The sequence below is a fragment of the Grammomys surdaster genome, unplaced genomic scaffold (genome assembly GCF_004785775.1).
Source record: "Grammomys surdaster isolate TR1022 unplaced genomic scaffold, NIH_TR_1.0 126219, whole genome shotgun sequence".
Lineage (NCBI taxonomy): Eukaryota > Metazoa > Chordata > Mammalia > Rodentia > Muridae > Grammomys > Grammomys surdaster.
This window is the reverse complement of record NW_021621022.1, coordinates 4,416,683-4,437,929: the sequence shown is the minus strand read 5'-3', so window position 1 is coordinate 4,437,929 and position 21,247 is coordinate 4,416,683. Positions and strand designations below refer to the sequence as shown.

Genomic DNA, 21,247 nt, shown 5'->3' with positions numbered 1-21,247 from the left:
TCAAAGTCTTCTAAGGGCCAAACAGAGTGGTGCACACCTGTAACCTCAGTACTCAAAAGGAGGAGGAAGCCATCCTAGACTGTGTAGAGAAAACCTGGGTGGGAGGGGTGGGTAATGCTTACAACCAACACAACCCCTTAGTACTTTGAACATTTAAGACACATCTCCCAATTTCCTTCAGCCTGGTTTGACAGGCTCTCCTTGGAATGATTTAAAGCTGCATAAGCCAGTAGGGAAGGGAGAGGGGTGCTTTCTGCTTCCAGACCCTGCCCAGAGAGGCCAGCTCAGCCAGCATCTGTCCATAACCCGTGGCATCAATGCCCTTAGGAACAGACTATACTCAGAACCCATCCTGGAGACACCAAACTATGGCTTGGAGATGTTTGTGGGGCAGGGGGTCCACAAGCTCCACGTGCTGGAGGCATGATGCACACAGGGTGGCAGTGGGAGGTGGCGCCTGGGGAAGGGACCTGGGGACCCCAACCTCTGACTTTCTATCTTCACAATGATCTTTCTTGGTATTAGTTCCCAGCATTGCCACCTTCGAGAGGTGATGTATTCAGAAGTCCCTTGCAAGAACCTGCACCATGTAGTTTGGTCTTTCAGCCTTGAAACCTCTCTTTTAAAGTTAGCCTGCCTTGGGTATTTTTATAGCTATGAAAAGTTGTTGAGTATTTAGAATGTGACTTGTTTTCTAAGTTCTCAGTCAATTCCCCATTAGACACAGAAACTTGCTCAAAATATGCCTTCCTTTGAAAATGAATGTAAGCCATAGAAAAAGAGTTACTTCCCAGATTACAATACCATCACCCACACCCAACCCAAGATGTATGTACCCTTGGCAAGATATTCAGCCTCTGTGATTCACCAAAGTAACTTCCCTAGCCAGGTGGTGGTGGTGCACACCTTCATCCTGGCACTGGGTAAGCAGGTGGACCTCTGTGAGGTCAAAGCCACCCTGGTCTACAGAGCAAGTTCCAAGACAGTCAGAACTACACAGAAAACCCTGTCCCCCCACCAAAGAAACTAACTTCCTTCCAAGGTCACTATAAGTACTCTGTCTACTCCCTGGTAAGCATATCTACCTACTTGAATTTGTTTTAGGACATTGGGCTGGGCATGTGCTCCTTCAATCAACCTGATATTATAAGCAAGTGAGTCCCCTTGCCTACAGTGCCACGTGCTGTCACTTGCTACTTACGATAGGAACAGTAAAGGAAGCAGTTCAGGCATACACTAAGTCAGACAATGTACCATTTTATTCCTTATAAAATATATTTCATATCATTGCTGTAAAAACATTACATTTCATTTCACATTTAAAAAAAAAATCTTAACAGTAAAAATAATACTTGGAAGACAGCGGGGGTTGGGGGGGAAGAAGCGCTGAAAAGACAAATTCACAGATGGGAGTCTCCCTTTTTGTGTTGTTTTTTGCCCCTGGTAAAGTCAGAACCTGGGGTGACCAGAAAGTAACAATTTTTTTTCCTGTCAAATCAGTTTCCATATCCAATTTCATAGGGTCCTCTACGGCGGCAAGCTATACACTCACTCCGACAAAGGCAGCCATTGCTCGAAGTACCGTCTGAAGCAGCAACATGATAAAAGCTTTATCATGGATCCAACCCTTGGTTCCCAGAGAGCCTTTTGGCTTTGTACCTGAGACTTGAGTGGCCACAGACAGTATCCCTGGACTCGCAGCATGGAGTGAGTGTAGTGCAGACCCACTGAGTGCAGTGCAGACCCACTGAGGCTGCTCCCAACATGGCATCACATCTGAAGGTGACTCTGAGAACTCCGAATAGCAGAAACATGGCTGGACAGTTTCACAAGCTAACTGTTAGCAGGCTAGACACTGTTGGTTTCAAAAGCATGCCTGTGGTGCCTTCACCTGGTCAGATTCCCAACCCTCGGGGCTGGGGGAGAAGGGAGATAGAGATGAGGACAAAGCGGGCCTGATGGCTGGGTGTATTCACAAGCCACCCTTGCCCTTCAAACCCAAAGCCAGACCATGTGTCAGGAACCAACATGAAAGCATCAGGACGGGCGGGGAGCAAAAGGGGGACACATGACAGCAGGCAGGAGGCCAACACCACCAGGGAGGAGAGGGAATGACTGTAGGCTCGAGAGGCCGCACAGAGATGGAATAAAGAACCAAACAAAATCAGAACTCCTTCAGCTTTTAAACCATCTCATCAATTCCTGTCTTTTCTCTCTTCCTGTTCTGTCTGGTGCACCAATGCCACAGGAAGCCTGCTTCAAATGGAGGAAATTATATGCAGTTATGTCTGCAAGCTCCAAACCAAGGCTGAGATTAAAACCCCTTTGCGGAAGTGGACACTCAGTCTACATCAGGATTAAGAAGGGGAGAGGAGAGCCTCTTGGTGGGATCCCTATATGATCAAAAACTCTGTTATAAAAATACAGCCCTACCAAAGACACCCAGACACTGGTGTTTCCCCTCCATCAGCAGCCCAGGCTGCCACTACAGCCTTCACTTCACACACACAGTCTCTTAGGTTCACAGGTTTTCTACTGGTACTTAGTGTGTCTTAGACTGAAAAGTAGATGTTTTCCATGTGACACCACCAGTGGAGCCTCAGTGATCAGGAGGATGCTCTCCATGAGCCAAGGCTGCTTACTCCCTGGAGAGGTGGCCTGGTGTCACTCCCTGAGCCTGTGACACCTGGGATGTCAGTCCAAAACAGATGGGTCGTGGAAGTCATGTTGAGCAGGCCCAGAGGCAAAGTCTGCTAGGATCTTCCAGAGACCCCAAGGGAAAGAAGGTTTCCTCATCAAAGACTTCCACATCCAACAAGACCACCTGACATTCTAGTGTCTCTGTGACACTCTGGAGGGAAGGAGCCTCAGGAAGGACTTCACTCAGCAGGAGCAGAGTTTTATGGAGACCCTCCACACTTCCTCTCAGAGCTGAAGGATGTTCTGGATAGTGTTTCGAAGCCACCTTCTCAAACTGAATTTATACTAGCCTTTTTAGCTCAGCTTTTTTGAGACAGGCTTTGAGAAGAAGCCACATGTTTATTGGCATGCAACCCAACATCTGGGGGTGGGGAACCCAGATCCAAAAGTTGCCACCATAAAAGGATGTCCCTTTTCTGTCTGCAGAAGCTGCTCCAACAGAAGTCAAACCATATCTTAAAAAAAAAAAAAAAAAAAAAGAAACTCATTTTGCTCAGTCCATTCCAGACTAGCTGAAAGAGCAAAGGATTCACCAGCTCAGCACAAAAACAGGCAGGGCATCCTGTCCTACTTTTGATGCGTATGTAGTCCCAGAGAGGGTGGGATGGGGTAGGGATGGGGGTAACTCTTTGGTCTCTGGTTCGCTGCAGAATACCCTTGGTCAATTTTGGCTCTCTCCTATTTTAAGGGGAAAAATAGTTTCATTTAGATTTTGCTTTTAAAAAATAAAACACTCCCACAAGGGGGAGAAAGTGTTTTTAAGTGTTCTTTCTTAGCCAACGGAGCCCCAGCTGCCCACATCCACGCCACATCATCTCCCTGTGTTCTGCTGATGGCTGCAGGCCTGGAGGCCTCCCGGCTGCCAGGCAGGGTGAGGAGCAGGGCTAGCGGAGGCAGGCTCAGTCCAGGAAGCGCTGGCAGGCCTTCTTCCACCGGCAGGCTGTGCACCACTGGTCCCGGTGCTCGATGCCATACACCTTACGGCACTTCTTGGCCTCTCCACGGGCTTTCCTAACAGGGAACAAAATGAGGGTAGTGTCACTCAATGGAGGTGGCCCCCAGGTCACCTAGCATCAGCATGCAAGCACACAAGAGCTGGAAGGGGTGGCTGCTGGCAGGAGTGAGCGGCACCTATAGCCAGAGACTCCGGGGAGAGAATCTACCATGTGGCTTCCATTGGAGGACTTACCCTAGGAACTGCAGTTGGGTAGATTCACAGTCTACATTACGGAGGGAGGGCAGAAACCAGAAGGCTGAGGAGGAGAGGGCTCACCTGGTGCTGCTCTGAGCACGGGGCGGGGAGGTGACAATCAGGTGAGACTTCACTGTGGGTGGCGGCTGCTGGGGTTCGCTGAAGCTGAGTGAGCGGCTGCGGACCTGGATATGAGCAACAGAAGCTGTTACATGAGACCCCCTCAAGACAGGGAGGCAACTCCCTGGGCCCTGCTATGCTTCACTGGGCCCGAGCAGGTGCTGGTGCAGGGGACCATACAGCCTTCCCTAGAAGGACATTCTCAGCAGATGGGGTCGGCTTAGATGAAGTTACCATACAAGGGACAAATGGAAGCATTGTATTGCCTCAGTGAAGCCTTCTATCAACTAGGTTCTGCCGTCTATGATACTTCTCTGTGGCAGACACTTGAAAGTAGAGCCACCATATGTGGTTCTAATGACTTCCAGCTTATTTCAGTTCAGAGTCAAGGGTACACGAATTCATGGTGGCCTGAGACTTCTGGTCCAGCCCATGCAGCCTTTGAGTGTTCCTATGATCTTTCTTGTTCTCCCTCTGACAGCCCCGAAGTCTCTCCCTTCCTTTCATCTAGACATCAGAACTCTAATTAGCACTTGACACACACAGAGCAAGGAACTAAGTCTAGCCTTGTCCAGCGCATTTCTAAGCAAGAAACTGCTCTGCCCTGAACTCCCTGGGAGTATCCTTCTAGTTGCTGAGAGGAGCTGTAGCCAGATAGAGGACATATGGTGTGGTGATTTAAATATGTTGGCCCATGGGAAGTGCTACTATTAGGAGGTGTGGCCTTGTTGGGTAGGTGTGGTCTTATTGGAGGATGTGAGTCACTGTGGGGTGAGATTTGAGGGTCTATGCTCAAGATCCGCCCAGTGCGGAAGAGTTCCTTCTTCTGGCTGCCTGGGAAGACAGTTTCTCCTGGTTGCCTTTAGAACAAGATGAAGAACTCTCAGCTCTTCCAGTACCATGGCTGCCTGCACACTGTCTTGCTTCCTGCCTTGATGATAATGAACTGAATCTCTGAACCTGTAAGCCAGTCCCAATTAAATGTTGTCCTTTACAAAAGTTGTCTTGGTCATGGTGTCTGTTCACAACAGTAAAACCCGAACTAAGACACACGGTGATCTTCACCAAGTATGGGGGCAGACTGTACCAACAACATAGTTCCCCAGCTCTGGAGATGTATGTAAGAGCTTGGAGTTTTGGGGTACACACTCACCGGAGAGAGGGATGAGGTGGTGGTAGGGGCAGCAGCCCAGCTGATGCTGGTGTAGATGTGGGGGGAAACAGGAATCTGGAAGGATGGCAGAGCCTGCAGAGACAAGAATGTGTCAGCCTGGGACTCAGCTAAGGACAGATCCTATCTGCCTCAGGTCCCAGTGACTTCCTGTTTGCAACAGAAGGCATATCTCCACCTAATCAAGAGCCTGGAAAACACCAGGACAGTCACATGGGTCTTCCCACGAGCAGCCTCAAAGCATCTAACCCTTCAACACAGCCAAGGCCTGCCCTCTGGGAGGCTCCAATCTTACTTGTAATCCTCCCTTTGGGGATGCTTTCATACTAGCCTAAGTCCTTAGGGGTGTTATTCTTTGCCTGGATCACCTACAGAGAACAGGCCTCAAGCAAAAAGTCCAAAGCCTTCTGAGTCTAAAAAAGGACAGAGCTGCCAGGCAACTACTCAGGAGTGGAGATGTAGGCAGAATGTCTGGCTTAGATCCATCGGTAACACCAGCCACATTAACCAGATGCCAAAAGGTCTGCGAAGGTTCTAATGAGGGGAGCCCACTTATTTTACAAAATCTTTCTCACTGGTTTGAGGGGTGAAGGTTGGACTTACGTCATAGCCTGAGCTGACCCTTGACCCAGGTACCAGTATTACAAGCATGCACAGGCACATCTGGATGGAAGCATTACTTTTTATTTACTAGTCTGCAAACTGGTCAAGTCTGATAAAGCCAAATTGTACATACAGAAAGAGTTATAGACCAGCATATGGACATGTAAACCTAACATTCAGAATCAGGCTCGTTTTAAATGACATCACCCTCTTTGCCATGACAACTTTCCCAGGCCCATAAGCATAACGGAGTGGTCTTCCTTGGGCCTATGTCTTGTCTTCCTGTGTCCTGAGGAAACAGTACTTTTGACAACTTATAATTCGTCCCCATTGCTAACCCTAGCTCCGCCATGCAGTTCATGAGAGCAGGGGCCATGCGCTAGTCTAACTAAAGGGGTTACTCTAGTCCAGTGTTGACAAGTAGCTACTCAAAGTGGGACCATTCAGTGTAACACCTCAGAGCTAGGGGGTTGCCTGGGAAGCCCTGTATGAGTCCATCAATTCTACTAACCAGTCTTCAAAGTGACAGCTCTCAGGTCACATCCACACAGCTAACATGGTTAGACTTCTCATCTCTACCAAACGTCACCAAGGTTTCCTTTCTCTTCCTTCTTGTTCTGTTTCGTTATTGTTGTTGAGAAAGGGTTTACATGTAGCCTGAGCTGGCTTTAAACTCCGTATGTAGTGAGAGTGACCCTGAACTTTCATTCCTCCTGTCTCCACCCTACATGCTCGGACTGCTGGTGTGTGCGTCCAAACCGGGTTTATGCTGTGCTGAGGATCAACCCAGAGCCCTGTGCACCTTAGGCAAGCACTCTACCAACTGGCCTATGTCCATTGTCTTTCTTTTTCCCTCTGGTGGAAGCTAGACTTAGTGACTTGGCCAAAAGGTTCAGTCTTTAATCAAGGTGCTCAGAGGCCTACCCTCTAACAGCCAGTGACCACTGAGATCCAAGCTAAGCCCGGCATGCATACATTCCATACCTGGTATGCATGGTCAGCCTGAATGTGCCAGAAGGAGCCAGGAGCTGACTTGCTGAGTGCAACTGAGGGCAGGGAAGACTCCAGGCCAGGATGTTCTGGGCCAGACGACTGGACTTTGGCTGGAGGCAATGAAAGAGCAGCAAGGGATGGGCTGGTCACCCGGGAGGTGGATGCTGGCTCGCCAGTAGGTGTCCCAGGGGCAAGGGGGGCAGCCACAGCCAGAGCAGATTCTTCTTTTATCTGCATCTCTGTGTAGTAAAAGTCTTCCTCCCGCTTGAACTGATCAGAGTCGACAGTATCCCTGTGTGGAACAGACATTTGGCCGTCACTGAGGACATGTTGCCTTGGTTCAAAGCCAGAGGAAAGAAGGTCACAGGAAGAATTGACTGTGTGTGCCCACCCACGAAGTTAGGGGAGGGTCCCAAGAGAACATCCAGGAGCCCTGCTCTCAGAGGATGTCATAGGGGATTAGAATATGCCCATCTATTGGAGCTGTTCTTCCCTGTACAAGGGTTCACACAGCATCAAACATGTGTGAACACAGACTCGGCCCTGGCACAGGCCTTTTTGGGGCACCATCTAAGCATGTCCTCAAGGCCTGTGAGGCAGTACAGAGATGAGACCCAGCATTAGAGCTGACACAGACCTAACTCCCACATGCAGCCACAGAAGTAAAACTTGGCCACTATGCTTAAGTCACAGGATGTCACCAGCAATTAAACCAAACTGTTCTATTTCTACCCAGAACTGAAACCTCTTGCTTCCTACACCAGGTAAGAAGAAACAACCACAAGACGCACAGAAAGACACACAGAGCTCACTATCTGACAATGGCATCAACAATGACCACGATGCAAAGACTCTCCCTGGCCAGCAAAGGCATCATGCTGACAGTAGTCAGGGAGAGGCTCTGGGAAGCACCTATAGCAAAGACATTTCACTAGAAGCATTCTGGGCTGCAAGTCCTGTGGAGTTAGCAGGATGGAGGCGCTGAGCTCTGTACCTACCCCAGGTGGAGGGCTTTGACATGGCGTTTGATGCCCACAATTGAACGAAGAACTTTGCCACAGCTGGGCCACAGGCACTTGTACATCACCTTCACAGAGTTCTAGGGGGAAAAAAAAATCTTAGCAACTGGTGTGTATGACTCCTGTCCCCAGCTTCTCTCATTGCCTGATGGGGATTTCACTTGTAATTCCAAGAGCACGGCAGAGGCGGGTAGATCCCTGGGCTCCCTGGTCACCAAGCATGCCTAGACTCTTTGGTGAGCTCCAGGCCAGTGAGAGAGCCTGTCTCAACAACTAAGATGGGGTGCATGTGCATGCACACCCACAAACATACACACTCAAAAAAACAAAAAGGCAGAGGAACCAGCCGCCTCTGTCTGGGAATTTCACAAGTGCAGCAAAGGAAAACTAGAGCTACCTGGGACCTAAGGAAGCGCCTGCTCCTTTAGGGATGGCTGGCCTCATTACTCACATGCTCCCCGATCACCTACCTTCCTCTTTCGAGGGGCTGGTTCATCTAATAGGAAAGGGTCAGGATCAGTCTCAAAGCCATGATCAGTTTGGGGAGACCCAAAGGCATCCCCTAGATACTTGGGGCTGGCCTGCGGGTGGGGGGGCGAGGGGGTGGAGCTGCCACTGCTCCCGCTCCAGTGCCCGCTGCTGCCACTGTCTGAAACGTCACCGCTCTCCTTCCATGGGTCACCGCTGGCTGCACGAGAAACTGTCCAGACAGGGAGAGAGGTAAAGGAATACTCAGGCTTATCCCCAGGACCAAAGGAAGAGATGAGTAAGTGAATAATAAAATTAAAATATCATTAAAATTTCAGTTATTAAAGATACACTTCCTGAGCTACGGGATGAGGGCAAGTGCAAACACTACGGCAATTTTTGGTGCCACAACCGCTCTGCCTGCTGGGTATTTTCTGGCATGGCCACACGGGTCATCACTGACCCACGCAGATGCACACTGCAACTGCGGTTCATTGAGGATTAATAAAAAGAATACAATTAAAATCCAGTTCATGCTGTACATTCTAAAAAGAGAAACATTTCCTGGTTCCAGCCTGGTAGAGAATGTTCACTCGGTAGCAGCAACACAGGGACACCTTCTTGGTTAAGTTTCTTGAAAATGCCTTTCAATCATTCTACCTCAGACAAGGGCATGAACGTCTATGAGTGAAAGGAAACCACTCAGAACTCTCGGACCATACAGTCAGGTGATCTCCAGGTGACAGGAGGCCCTGTCTCACCTGTCTCGAAATGGCCACCTGTCCCTCAAACTCAGATGTCTAAAAAGGAAGAATGCAAACAACAAGTGGGAATTTCAGGCTTAGTTTTTCTTGGTTTTGGGTTTTTTGTTTTTGTTTTTGTTTTTTTTTGTTTTTGTTTTCTCAGTTCTTGTCTTTTGTAATGCTGAGGATGAAACCTGGGGCCTTGCTCATATTAGGCATTCTAGAACTAAGTGGAACCCCAAGCCTAGATTTTTACTTTGTAGATGGATGGGGTCTGTAGGGCTGCTTCAGGCACTGTCTAGACTCTCTTGTGCTTTGTCTTCAAAGCTCGTGCCAAGCCAACTGATAACATAATCTGAAAGTCTAATACATGGAAATAGCAAGAAAGATGGAGAAAAACCCTTATACTCTCAGCATCCCCAGCTCCCTATCCAGACACACAGAGTCTCCTGACCCTGAGCTTAAAGAGCCACTGCCACACTCTAAGAGACCAGGACCGATTTGAAAGCCAGGCCGACTCCAGGGCCCCATGTCTCCAACCCTGGCTCTCCTTACTTCTAGGAGACATTTGCCCAAACAAGATACTGGAGTATCCTTTGGGACTGGGCAGGAGTGCCCAGACACTCCTGCCCAGTCTCAAAGCTCTCCTGGGACTGAGCTACACACAGAACTTAAAATAGTAGATGTTTAAGGCAGAACTCAAGAAGCATCCAAATCAACTGACCATGGTCCCATGAACACAGACCCAAGAGGGAACTCCTGACTTTTTTTTTTTTTTCTTTTCAGCTACTTTCCTGAATCTGCTGACTCAACTTCTTGAGAATTTGGCATCCCTCCTCAGGGTCTTCCTTGTGCTCATTAAAGCTGGCTGCACTGCTGGGATTCACCACTAGATGTCCCCAAGTGCAGTGAAGGTCTCTGGGTAGACTAATTAAAATTTGCGTTCAAAGGAAGATTACTTGTGAAGGACATTTGTAAAGGCCAATTTCCTCTCAGTATGAATTAGAACTAGCTCCAGATTCTCCTACAAACGCCTAAGTAGCTTTTAAGACTGGCAGATAAGGGATTTCCATTAAAATAAATTTAAGTTACTACTAGCAGTCTTGTCAAAGGCCTTATTCTGCAATCCTTCTTTAAGCTGCTCCCACCCCACTTTAAGCTACAACCCTTCTTTAAGCCCACTGTACTGTATGGGTACAGTATGTGGGGGTCATAACCCAAAGAATCTTGTTTGCAACTATAAATCAACTATAAATCAGAGGTCATACTATTGGGAACTTATTACTCTATGTGGGGTGTGTGTGTGTGTGTGTGTGTGTGTGTGTGTGTGTGTGTGTGACTGCGCATAAGGACAACTCAGTACTCAGTTCTTTTCTTCCACTATGTGGGTCCCAGGAACCAAACAGGTCGTCAGGCTTGGCAGTGAGCACCTTTACCAAGAATCATTTTGTTGGCCCATATTACTGGTTTATATAAAGCAATCAGATTTGAGACTTCAGCTCAGTTATTTGGCCTGTAAGCCCATGCTGAGAATTCGAAAGGTTGATTTGGGCACTGAGAAGTGAATATTGACAATCAGAAGCCACTAGGGGACCACAGAGCATAGTTCTGCTTTTATAAACTAAGTAAACATTTCTGCTGGCCTTATCCAGGCTCCCATTGGACTTGCTTGAGTGGCTGGGCAGCTGGACTTAGTGCTGAGTTCAGTCACTGTCACATAGCACCAAGTTTCTGCTCAGGTGAGGAAATTTCTGGACTAATAGTCATAAGAGGCTGCAGAACCCTACTGCCAAGCTCACACTGGCAATACAAGCTGAGAAGGGAGAGCTTCAGTTGTAGGCCTCTGCCATGCCAGGAACCAGTCCGGCCCCACTTGCTCACCAGAGAAGATGGGCTCAGCCCCAGGAGGACTCTGCACAACAGGACTGCAAGACAGAGACGTCAGCACCATGGCGGCCATCATCTCGTCCATCTCCACTGCATCCGACTTCCTGTATTCAAATGAGCAGAGAATATGCTTACTTCCTAGGCCTGGCTGGTCCACAGAACCCAGAGATTACTACCACATCTGCTTATTTTATGAGATCACCTTACACTGATATGCAGCCCCCACTCAGACAAGCAGCACAAGCTCAGTGGATGGTAAAGCAGGAGTCCACGGAGAGTGCCTGTTCTGGGTGGTGCTTCTATTAGCTCAGAATGAGCAGGTGGGTCCCCTGCTTAAACGGCACTGACACCTGAGTCAGCACCACTCTCCCCGAAACCCTCTCCTTCTAGCCCTGCAACTTAAAATGGAACATTTTATTTGGGGGAAGAGAGAAGAGTCAAGAAGATAAGGTGGAAATAAATGATGCCCACCAGAATCTAAACACTAAAATTACACCCTTCTCCTGTCTTATATTCAAATTTAAGAGGAAACAATTACACTAATGGATCTCTCTCCCTTCTGCCAAAATAAACACAGCATTCTGTTAGCTTCTGAATGTCAACAGAACCTATTACATAAGCCAATGAACAAACAGACCAGGATAAAATAAATAACCAGATGAAACCATCTCCCGCTGTTAAAACTCCACACTTTAAACAGGCTGCAGAGAATTTTATGTGTCTTTTCTTTCCCTCTGAATTCATACAGTTATATGATTTGGAAGTAAAATAAGCACTATCTGAAATGTAAAGTATCTGGGGAAAATCAGAATGTAATAAGCTGCCAGTGGCTTGCCTACTTCAATGGACTGTATTCACCCATTCTTTATACACAGGTCTGCTAAACTGTGCAACTGGGTTTAAAGCAGTCGGACCAAAGCCATTAACATAGTAAACATGACTTTACATGATCTTTGTGTTTTCACCTCCTCAGAACAGCAAAACAAGTTCTTTGCTGGCCTTCCACTGGATACACGATCAGGAATGCTGTTCCTCTGGTCTTAAAACACTAGGTCTGCTGGGCCAGTGATATGGCTCAGTTGATGAAAGCTGCCAAGCCTGGCTAGCTGAGTTCGGTATACAGTACCCACAGAGTAGACGAGAACTGACTCCTGAAAGTTATTCTCTGGCATCCACATGTGCAGCACAGCATGCTCACACCCCATACACAATAAATAAACAAATGTAATAAAAACATGTTTGAAGCCTCCTGATCTGCCAACAGCTCCCATATCCACAGAAGGAAGTGGGACAGAGTTCAACTGTTTGTATATCCTGCATGCAAAAAATAGTTCAGTTGGCAAAGTTCCCTGGTTTATTATTATCATCATCATCATTATTATTGTATTTTATTATTATTATTATCATCGTTATTACTGCATGCTGTGTGTTAGTGCACTCATGCCATAGCGAGTAAGTGGAGGTCAGAGAACAGCTCTGTGGAGTAGGCTCCTCCTTCCACCAGTGCTAGACTCAGGCATTGAACTCAAGTCGTTGGGCCTGCACAACATGCTCTTTAGACCCACTGAGCCATCTCCGGGCCCCAGATTCTCCTTTATTAAATCTTTAAAAATCAATACAGATAGACCACAGGGTGTACATCAGGATCTAGAGTCCCAGGATGACATCATATACCTAAGCTCTAAAGCAGAATATTCATTCTGTGAAGAATCAGATCAGACACAGCCTGCTGCCTGCCTGTCCAGTTTTGAGCTAAGAAAGGATGGTTTTACCTTTATAAATGCTATTTAAGAATCAAAAGCATTTTATGCCTCGACAGATGACACATGCAAATGGTACTGAATTACAAGAAAGTTTGGGGACCCTGATTAGCTTTCACTGACAGGAGCACGGCTGTGCCTGCAGGCTTTTGGGTCTATGGCTGCGACAACAAGTGGTCATGACAGTCTGCTTGAGCCACAAGGCTAAACCACTTTCTCCACCCTATATAGAATAAGCATCGGCACCAGATTCAAGCCATTTATTTGTTCCTGTCTCTTCCTCCAAAAAATTATGAGCTGAGTTTAAACTTTCACCAAAGCACATACACTTCACCCCTAAGAGAGTTACGGAGAAGAAAGGATGTGACCAAGACTTCCTTAAAAGGATGCCTCTTCTATCTCTATCTCCACTCTCCCATCAAGTAGGTACCTAAGACCCCACATTCCCTATACCACACCCCAGCCCACACCTATAACCCTCCCACTCCTACAAACCTCTTTGGGACATCGATGTTCCTAGACACGGGTCTGTAGGCTGACACCTGGGCTCCGGGTTCCGAGGCTGGCACCTGGGGTGTGGTACCCTGCAGCTCCGCAAGCCACACCTCTTCTACTTTACAGCAAATCTGTAACTTCTGGTCAAGCAGCCGGACGGTCACCTTGTCCTCGGACCAGCTGTGCTGCTCCACCAGGCCCTTGCACTCCTGACCCCCATACCACACACAGACCTGCAGAGGGGAAGGATGGCCAGTGGTCAGCGCTCAGGAGCTCCCACAGCAAAGCCCTTGGAGATCTGTATGTATTCCAGGTATCGGGCTCTGTCTGCAGCAGCCTGTGCTTTGACACCCTTGTCTGTTAAGATCTATCAGACATCCCCAGTGTCCAAATGTTGACACTTAATCCCCAAGACCAGTGTCAGGAAGTACGGACTACTGTTTGTGAATGTTGCAAGAACTGCTGCTCTCTCAAATGGCCTGTTCATAACAGGGGAATTATCCAGAAAGAGGGTAGGCAGGGAGAGTGTGAACTATTACAAAAGTGAATACAGACTCTCTCATTCTCTTGACCTTATCTTCCTCATGGACTTCCCAGTTTCTGGAAGGTTGAGCCAAATTAACTACTGTCTATAGCCTACCCCATCTTGGACATTCCATTATAGTGGCTTAATCAGGCCAGGAGAAAGCAGGTTTTCCCAGGCACCGGCTGCCCACCCAAGCACTCTGGCAAGCCACACGGGATCAAATCTTCTTCCTATAGCTCCCTACATGCTTTCCACCGTAGGAGTTAGTGAGCAGGCCAGCAACTGGGGTCTCTGTGTGGATGTCAAATTATTCTCATCCTTCAGTTATCCACCCTCTCCTCCTCGCTCCACTTATTACTCAATGCTTTTCTTCCGGAGAGTTTTAAGTCTCCATCTCTTCCCAGCATGCACTGGAAAGGGAGAGAGGCTCTCGAGTGAGGGTACCAGCAAGTTAGAAGGCTATCTTATGAGAACAGAGGTCCAGTGGGCACCAAGCTTCATGGGAAGACAAAGGCCAAGTCTCTGTGGATGGACCCTGGAAAAGGCAATGGTAGGAGTCCCCCAAATCTGGATCTAGTAATAAATCAGGCTCAGGTGACCATGGGCAAAGGGATGCAAGAAAAACAAACTCTCATCAGATCTGGATTACACCTCCATGTACATCTTCTGCAAATGACTTCTCTGACTCCTATAGTCTAAGGTCCTTCTCCTGGCTGCCTCCATTTGTGAAATGAGGCAGACAAAAAGCTGCTGAGTGAAGGCCAAACCTTGATCTGAGGTTCTGGGCACCCCAGAATGCTTGGCCACTTTTTCCCTTACATGACAATCAGGGAGATGCCCTGATCTGAAATGAGTTCATTCTCTCTACCTAGAGCCCCAGTTTACAGGCCTTCCAGCCTATCACTCAGATACTGCTAATCCGCCAGTCCCAGTGCTCAAGAGACAGGGTATGTATCCGTGCTGGGCTCAACCTACCTTCTGTCCAGGCTGAAAGGTCACCTGTGGGTGGCCTGAGGCGCCCAGAGCTTTGAGGACCTCCTTGGGCTGCTCCTGGCACACAGGGTCCTTAGAGGTGAGTGAGGATGGGGGCATGGCTCCTTCCGGCACTTCTATCTGTGGCTCCAAAGGCAGGCTGGCCCCTGATGGCACTTCAGTGGCACTAGGTCCCAACACTCGGGCTCCCAAAAGGGAGCGTTTACCAAGGCGTCGGGACAGCATGCTGGATACTCTCTGTTCCTCAGTCTGCTGAGACAAAAATGGCAGTGAATCAATCAGTCTCTCTCTCTCTCTCTCTCTCTCTCTCATTTGTGTGCGTGTGTGTGTATGCGCGCGCGCGCGCGCGCACACACGTGCACATGTGCATGCTCTTGTGCGTGCGCCGTGGCACATCCGTGAAAGTCAGAGAACAGCTTGCAGGAATCAGTTCTCTCTTTCACCAGGTAGGTTGCAAGGATCAAACTCAGGTTTGGTGGCGAGCTGCTTTACCTGTTGGGCCACCACGCCAGCTCTATCCTTTCTTTATACAAAAATCCTAATACCTATTCCTAGGAAGACACGTAACAAATATTGATAAACTCAAGTTAAATAAACTCACTTGTGAACCCAAAACACCCAGAGACCCCAATCCCCTTTTCTAGTTTTTACTTTGTCTTTTAAGACTATTTCATGCAGCTCAGGCTGAAATTTCAGTGGAGGATGACCTTGGATTTCTGATCCCCCTACTCTATTTCCCAAGTATTCACCAGCACTTCCAGTTTATGTGGGGCTGGAGGGCAAACCAGGGGCTCCGTGCAAGACAGGCAAGTATTTCACCAACAGAGTCCACCCCCAGCCAACTCCTAGTCCCTGTTCTAAAAACATCCCCCTCCTTCTATAACTGCTCACATGCTTTCTGTTGTTGTTTTGTTTTTGAGGCAAGGTCTTGCTAGGTACCCATGGCTGGCCTGGAACTTACTATTCAGGTCAAGTTGGCCTTGACTTGTGGCAATCCTCCTGCATAAGAGCCACTTCACTCAGCTCAGCCACATTTTATTTCTATGAAATGAAATCATTTTTGGTAAGCCTGTTTTCACTTAATATGCCAGCCAACCTCTTTCCTACATCATGAAGTATTGTTCTGTAAAAACAGCCACCATGGCTTCCTTAGTGAGGGTCCTTCACCCGGTATTGCCTGAGGGCTCTTGTTAGACACACAGAGTCCCAAGCTGGATTTCTCCTCAAAGCTGCAGACAATCTTGGAAACACACTGTGCTGTTTTTCTCCTAGACACTGACACCACCAGGACTGGAAAAGTGGCTCCATGGTTACAAGCACCAGATGCTCTTCCAGAAGACTCGCATTTGGTTCTAGTGCCCACATGGTAGCTTGCAACCACGTGTAACTCCACTTCAGGGAATCCTGTGACCTATTTCTGGCCTCTGCCAACACCAGCACAGACACAGACAGACATGCAGGCAAAGCACTTGTATGCAGAAAGTAAAAATAATAAATCATTAAATAGAAGAGAAAAAACCAGCCTCTGCCAAGCACACTGTCCTCCTCCCCCGAGCCACCCAGTGCCTCTCCACTCCTCTGGGTCTCTACGCACACCTCCGGTCTCTGCTGTCCCAGGTCTATTTGTCGATTCAGCTGGATGTGCACTAAGCACACCCCAGTTGTGCTGGGGCTGGGGTGGACATTAAAACCCCAGAGCTTTCAGGACCTGATTCCAGTTGCTGCTTCCCCAGCCCAGAACACCATCAGGCTAACTGCACATAGGCTAAATATCTCAAATATCCCAAAGTCGGGCAGTGGTGGTGTATGTCTTTAGTCCCCTAGGACTTGGGAGACAGAGGCAGGAGGATCTCTGAGATTGTGGTCAGCCTGGTGGTCTCCAGAGTGAGTTTCAGGACAACCAATGTTACAAAGAGAAACTCTGTTTTGTTTCTTGAAAAACAACAACAAAGTATTCTAGCACATTCCTCCCCCTCCCACCCTTCCCCAATCCATAACCAGAATCCTGTTAGGGCCATCACTGGATCAAGTCACTTCCCACCCACCCTGAAGACCTCAGTTTGAGCCTCAGGACCCACACGATAGATCTGACTCCTGCAAGTTGCCATCTGACCTTCACACACAAATAAATAAATGCAGTGAACTGTGTCTCCTAGCCCTAAATACCCTCTAAACACTTGTTAGCATCAAATGTCTTTGAACTGTTCTATAGGCCTTTACTTTCTGCCCTGGCCCATAAGTACCTCAGGGCTGATTTGTCCGGGTCCCATAAAACAGCTTCACCCCACCCCCATCCTCACTTCTTTTCCCAACTAGCCAGGCAAGTTCTACTAACAGCCAAGACAGGAAAAAATACCTATAAAGAAGAGGTGGAGAGAGTGTGAGCCAGGGGATGGGGGACACCAAGAAAACAAGACCTCTAAATCAACATGAGCAAAGCTCATAGAAACTCACGGAGACTAAAGCAGCATGCTTATGGAGGGCCTGCACAGGTCTACACCAGGGCCTCAGCATACACAGCCTCCCATGTAGTGTTTTATGGGATTCCTGAGTGTGCAAACAAGTGAGTCTCTGATTCTTGTGTCTTCTCTTGGGCTCTTGTCCTTCTGTTGATTTGCCCAACTTCAATATGATAATTTTTACTTTATCTTATGCTTTTCTTTCTTTCTTTTTTTTTTTTTTGGTTTGGTATTTTGAGACAAGAGTTTCTCTGTATAGCCCTGGGTATCCTAGAACTTGCTTTGCAGACCAGGCTGGCCTCAAACTCACAGAGATCTGCCTGCCTCCTGAGTGCTGGGATTAAAGGCCTATGACACCATGCCAGGCTTTGTCACGTTTTCTTAAATGAATACACACACAAATGAATGAAAACCTAACCACTGGGGTAAAGATTAACAAGAGGGAAATAAGTTTTCCGATGGAACGACACTGGGTATGTCAACCACTACAGGGCTGGCCCCACACTCAGGAGTGGCTGACCCACATAACCGCTTGGGTCTTTTTGTTCCTTTTTTTTTGGTTGGAGTTTTGTGTTTTCTCTTTCTGTTGGGTGTTGTTTTATTTTGTTTTCTTGGTGGTGGGCAGGGGTTTTGTTGTATTGGGTTTTTGTTTGTTTTTGTTTTGTTTTGAGAAAGAATTTAAAATTGAGTGGGTAGGGAAAGGGAGAAGATCTGGAAGGACTTGAAGGACTGAAGAATATGATCAAAACATTTAAATTTAAAAACTGTTTTAAATAATAAAGCAATGATAAAAAAGAAAAAATAAAACAATAACAACAAAAGGATAATAAGAAAGTGGCAGCCAGGAGGTGGTGGCACACACATTTGAGCCCAGCTCTCAGCAGGCAGAAGCAGGTGGATCTCTGCATTTGAGGCCTGCCTAGTCTAAGAGTTCTGTGACAGCCAGGGCTACACAGAAACCAGGTCTCAAAAAGAACAAAAGGATGAATTAAGGAACAGAGTAGGGGGAGGGAAGAAAGGGAAGTAGAGGGAAGGGACGATAGAAAGAGGCAAATACTGAGTAAAGTGGAAAGGCTGTTTTTCTGCTCAAAGTCTGTAATCTGATATACAGGCAGCTTGGTCAGGAACCCCCAAGAAACAACGCAAAGATATGGCATGCAGAATCCCAAAGTTAAGTGGCTGGTGCCTTTACACTCTCATAGAACCTCGTGACTACAATTAAAAAAAAAGTGCCCCAGATAAATTGTTTTTAAAAACTGCAGCCACAGGACAGGGTGTGTGACTCAGTGTAGAATGTTCCTGGGTTCAAACCCAGGCATAGCAAAAAAAAGGGAGCACAGAGCAAAGGAACGCTAGAGTGTAATGCCACTTACTGACAACAGGTGGCAGCACTAACACAGTGAAACCACCAGTCTTTTTCTTGCCCTCCCCTACCCCCAAAAAAGAATCCCAGGAGCTGCCCCTACTTTGCTGAGCCGGAAGTTTGGGGTTTCTAGTACTGAAAATGAAGAAGGTGGTATTACCAAACCCTGGTTCCCAGTCTTCAGAAAGAACCTGAGATGTTTGGGCAACAAACTCTGCCGCTGTTTTTGGAAGGCTGTCTTCTTTTTAAAGAATGCTCTTCTGTTGGTTGGTAAGCCTGTACCTTCCAGAACCCAGAGGGCTCTGCATAAATAGGCAACTCGCCTGCTCCTGGCCTGCTTCCACAGGCTGGCTACTGTCTCCAAAAATCCACTCAAAAACACATTATGCTTTCAGGATTCAGAAGTAATGAAGCAATAACGACAGAAGTTGGCCGGAAAGATGGGTAGAGGAGCGAGGTCACACCTATTTTGGAGGTGCTAGCTGGTCACTCGGCATGGAGGATCTCGCCCTTCCTCCTGGTGTGCATGCACCACTCTAGCTGGTCTCTTTCAGGACCTTCTTCCCCCACCAGGATGCTTTCTCGAGAGCTACTCATGGTACCAGGACCAGCCGGCCATGTGACTCTATTCGCCATGTGACTCTTCTGTGGCAGCAGAGAAAAGTTAGGAAGCCTGTATTGTAAAGTAACAAGGACTGGATTTCACTGTGTAGCTAAATGCTGCCTTTCCGGTTTTACGTTCTCTTACAGGATTCCTTGATGGGTCATAAACTCATAAAGTGGTCTCATAACGTCATAAGGGGCATCTGGAGTCCCAAATGCCGTCATCAATAGGAAAGGGATAGCTTATGCGCTTTGGTCAATGTCCAGTCTCAGCAAATGCACCCTGATGTGCTAATGGCCTTTAATGCAGACATCTGCTCTCCGTTACATAACTGAACCTGACAGAACAGTAAAACAAACTCTATGGTCCAGAGTCACAAACTGCCATTCATCACGTGATGGCTACTGGGCAACAGCATCTCTCTCTCAGCACACGGTTACAAGTGCACAGAGCTGCACACAATGGCTGTGCCTCTCACTACCCAGGGGCATTGCGGCATGCCATGACATCACCCAGCAGCACATCCAGGACACAAGTCAGAAGCCGGTGGTTTATTACACAACTCATGAGACTTTTGTCAGAGTTGAGGAGGGTGAAGTTTGGACTGAGGTTGCTAACTGAAAAAGCTCTGATGCTCACTAAGTTGCTAACGAGGGTGAAAATGAAGACAAGAGGCTTCTGTTCACACACACACACCATTTTCGTGTCTTTATAGATGTCACAGCCAACACATACACAGGAGCCTGCGTTTTTAGTACTTAACGTCCTGGGTGCTGCCTTCTTCATCCTTTACTGGAGAACTACTGGCTTTCTTTTCTTCCTTTAAATCTTTACTCTTTTAATCTGAATTGCTTTTCAATGTTATGTTCTAAATTCTCCTAGAGGATAGGTTATCAGGAAACTGTGTCTCCTGTTTTCAGCAGATCTCCACGGGGATCTCTTTCCAAAAATGGGTAGCCAGTATTTCGGCCGATAGGCGCTGTGTGCCCCTGTATGTTAACAGTGATTGTAAGCAAATACATTCGTGACCATTTTGGTTCACAGGCTGCCATTTGCCCTTTGTCACATCCCATCATCACTACCTGGAAAAACAAAACAAACACACAAACAACAAAACCTACGCTGGGCGGTGTGGCACACGCCTTTGATCCCAGCACTTGGGAGGCAGAGGCAGGCGGATTTCTGAGTTTGAGGCCAGCCTGGTCTACAGAGTGAGTTCCAGGACAGCCAGGGCTACACAGAGAAACCCTGTCTCGAAAAACAAAAACAAAAAACAAAACCAAAAAAAAACCTTAACCTACTTTGGGTGTTTTCTCCCCAGAGACAGGAGAAAACTCTCCCTGATTTCAGTTAGACACCCAGTAAGAGGGCTGGAGAAGGGACTCCACAGTCCATAGCATGAACTGTTCTTACAGAGAAGACCCAAGTTTGATTCCCACCACCCATATCAGGTAACTCACAGATCTGACAGCATTTTCTCCCCTCTCTTTGGACAACTGCACTCACATTCACACACCAAGCCACACACACGTAATTAGAAATAAAAATAAACCTAAAAAAAAAAAAGACTAAATCCCCATGAGGGTATGTATCCAAGGCCCTAACCCAAAGCCTCTCATCAGCCATCCATCCAGCTCTTTGGTGTGTGTGCATGTGTGTGTACACTCTGGGGACATGTGTAGGTCAGAGGGCAACCTCAGGTGTCCATCCTCATCACCCGCCGGTGTACACAGGGCTAGGGACGCAAAGGCTTCTGCTCTTTCACCTCCTGTCTCTGTAGGAGCTGGGGTCACAGATGCGAGCTACCAAACCGCTTCACTTGGGTGGAAGGACTTGGACACAGCACTTCCTAGCCCTCTCCCCAGCTCCCATGTATCAGTTTTAGGGTGGGAGCATATACATTTAAGATGTTCATCCCATACTCTTGAGATACACAGCATTTAACATATATTAGTGATCTTTTTGGTATTTCTAAATCCAATGGCCTTGGGCTGGTGAGTGGGTGACAACCTGAGTCTGACTGACTGGACACACTTGGCAGAAAGAAAGAACCAAGTCCTGCAAGCTGTTAACCTGGACGCATGTACTGTGACATGCACACCCACACCCAAAACTTAAATAAATACTATGTAATTTTTAAAATTTCAAATC

The 21,247-nt window shown here is 47.6% G+C and overlaps 1 protein-coding gene across 2 annotated transcripts; it reads right to left on the bottom strand.

Annotated features, from left to right (window-relative positions):
* Positions 1–1,232: 1,232 nt before the first annotated feature.
* On the bottom strand, positions 1,233–15,649 carry Znf395 (zinc finger protein 395). Of its 2 annotated transcripts, XM_028758859.1 has the most exons (10): positions 15,632–15,649; positions 14,653–14,919; positions 13,152–13,384; positions 10,891–11,000; positions 8,269–8,498; positions 7,778–7,878; positions 6,771–7,071; positions 5,166–5,258; positions 3,974–4,077; positions 1,233–3,711 (listed from the first exon to the last, which is right to left on the bottom strand). In XM_028758859.1, exons 2-10 carry the CDS (start codon positions 14,893–14,895, stop codon positions 3,600–3,602), a joined length of 1,527 nt encoding a protein of 508 aa, XP_028614692.1. In that variant the 5' UTR covers positions 14,896–14,919; positions 15,632–15,649; the 3' UTR covers positions 1,233–3,599. The 2 variants fall into 2 exon arrangements, with proteins under 2 accessions (XP_028614692.1, XP_028614693.1); XM_028758860.1 differs by lacking the exon at positions 15,632–15,649 and having other exon boundaries at positions 14,653–14,922.
* Positions 15,650–21,247: the final 5,598 nt, after the last annotated feature.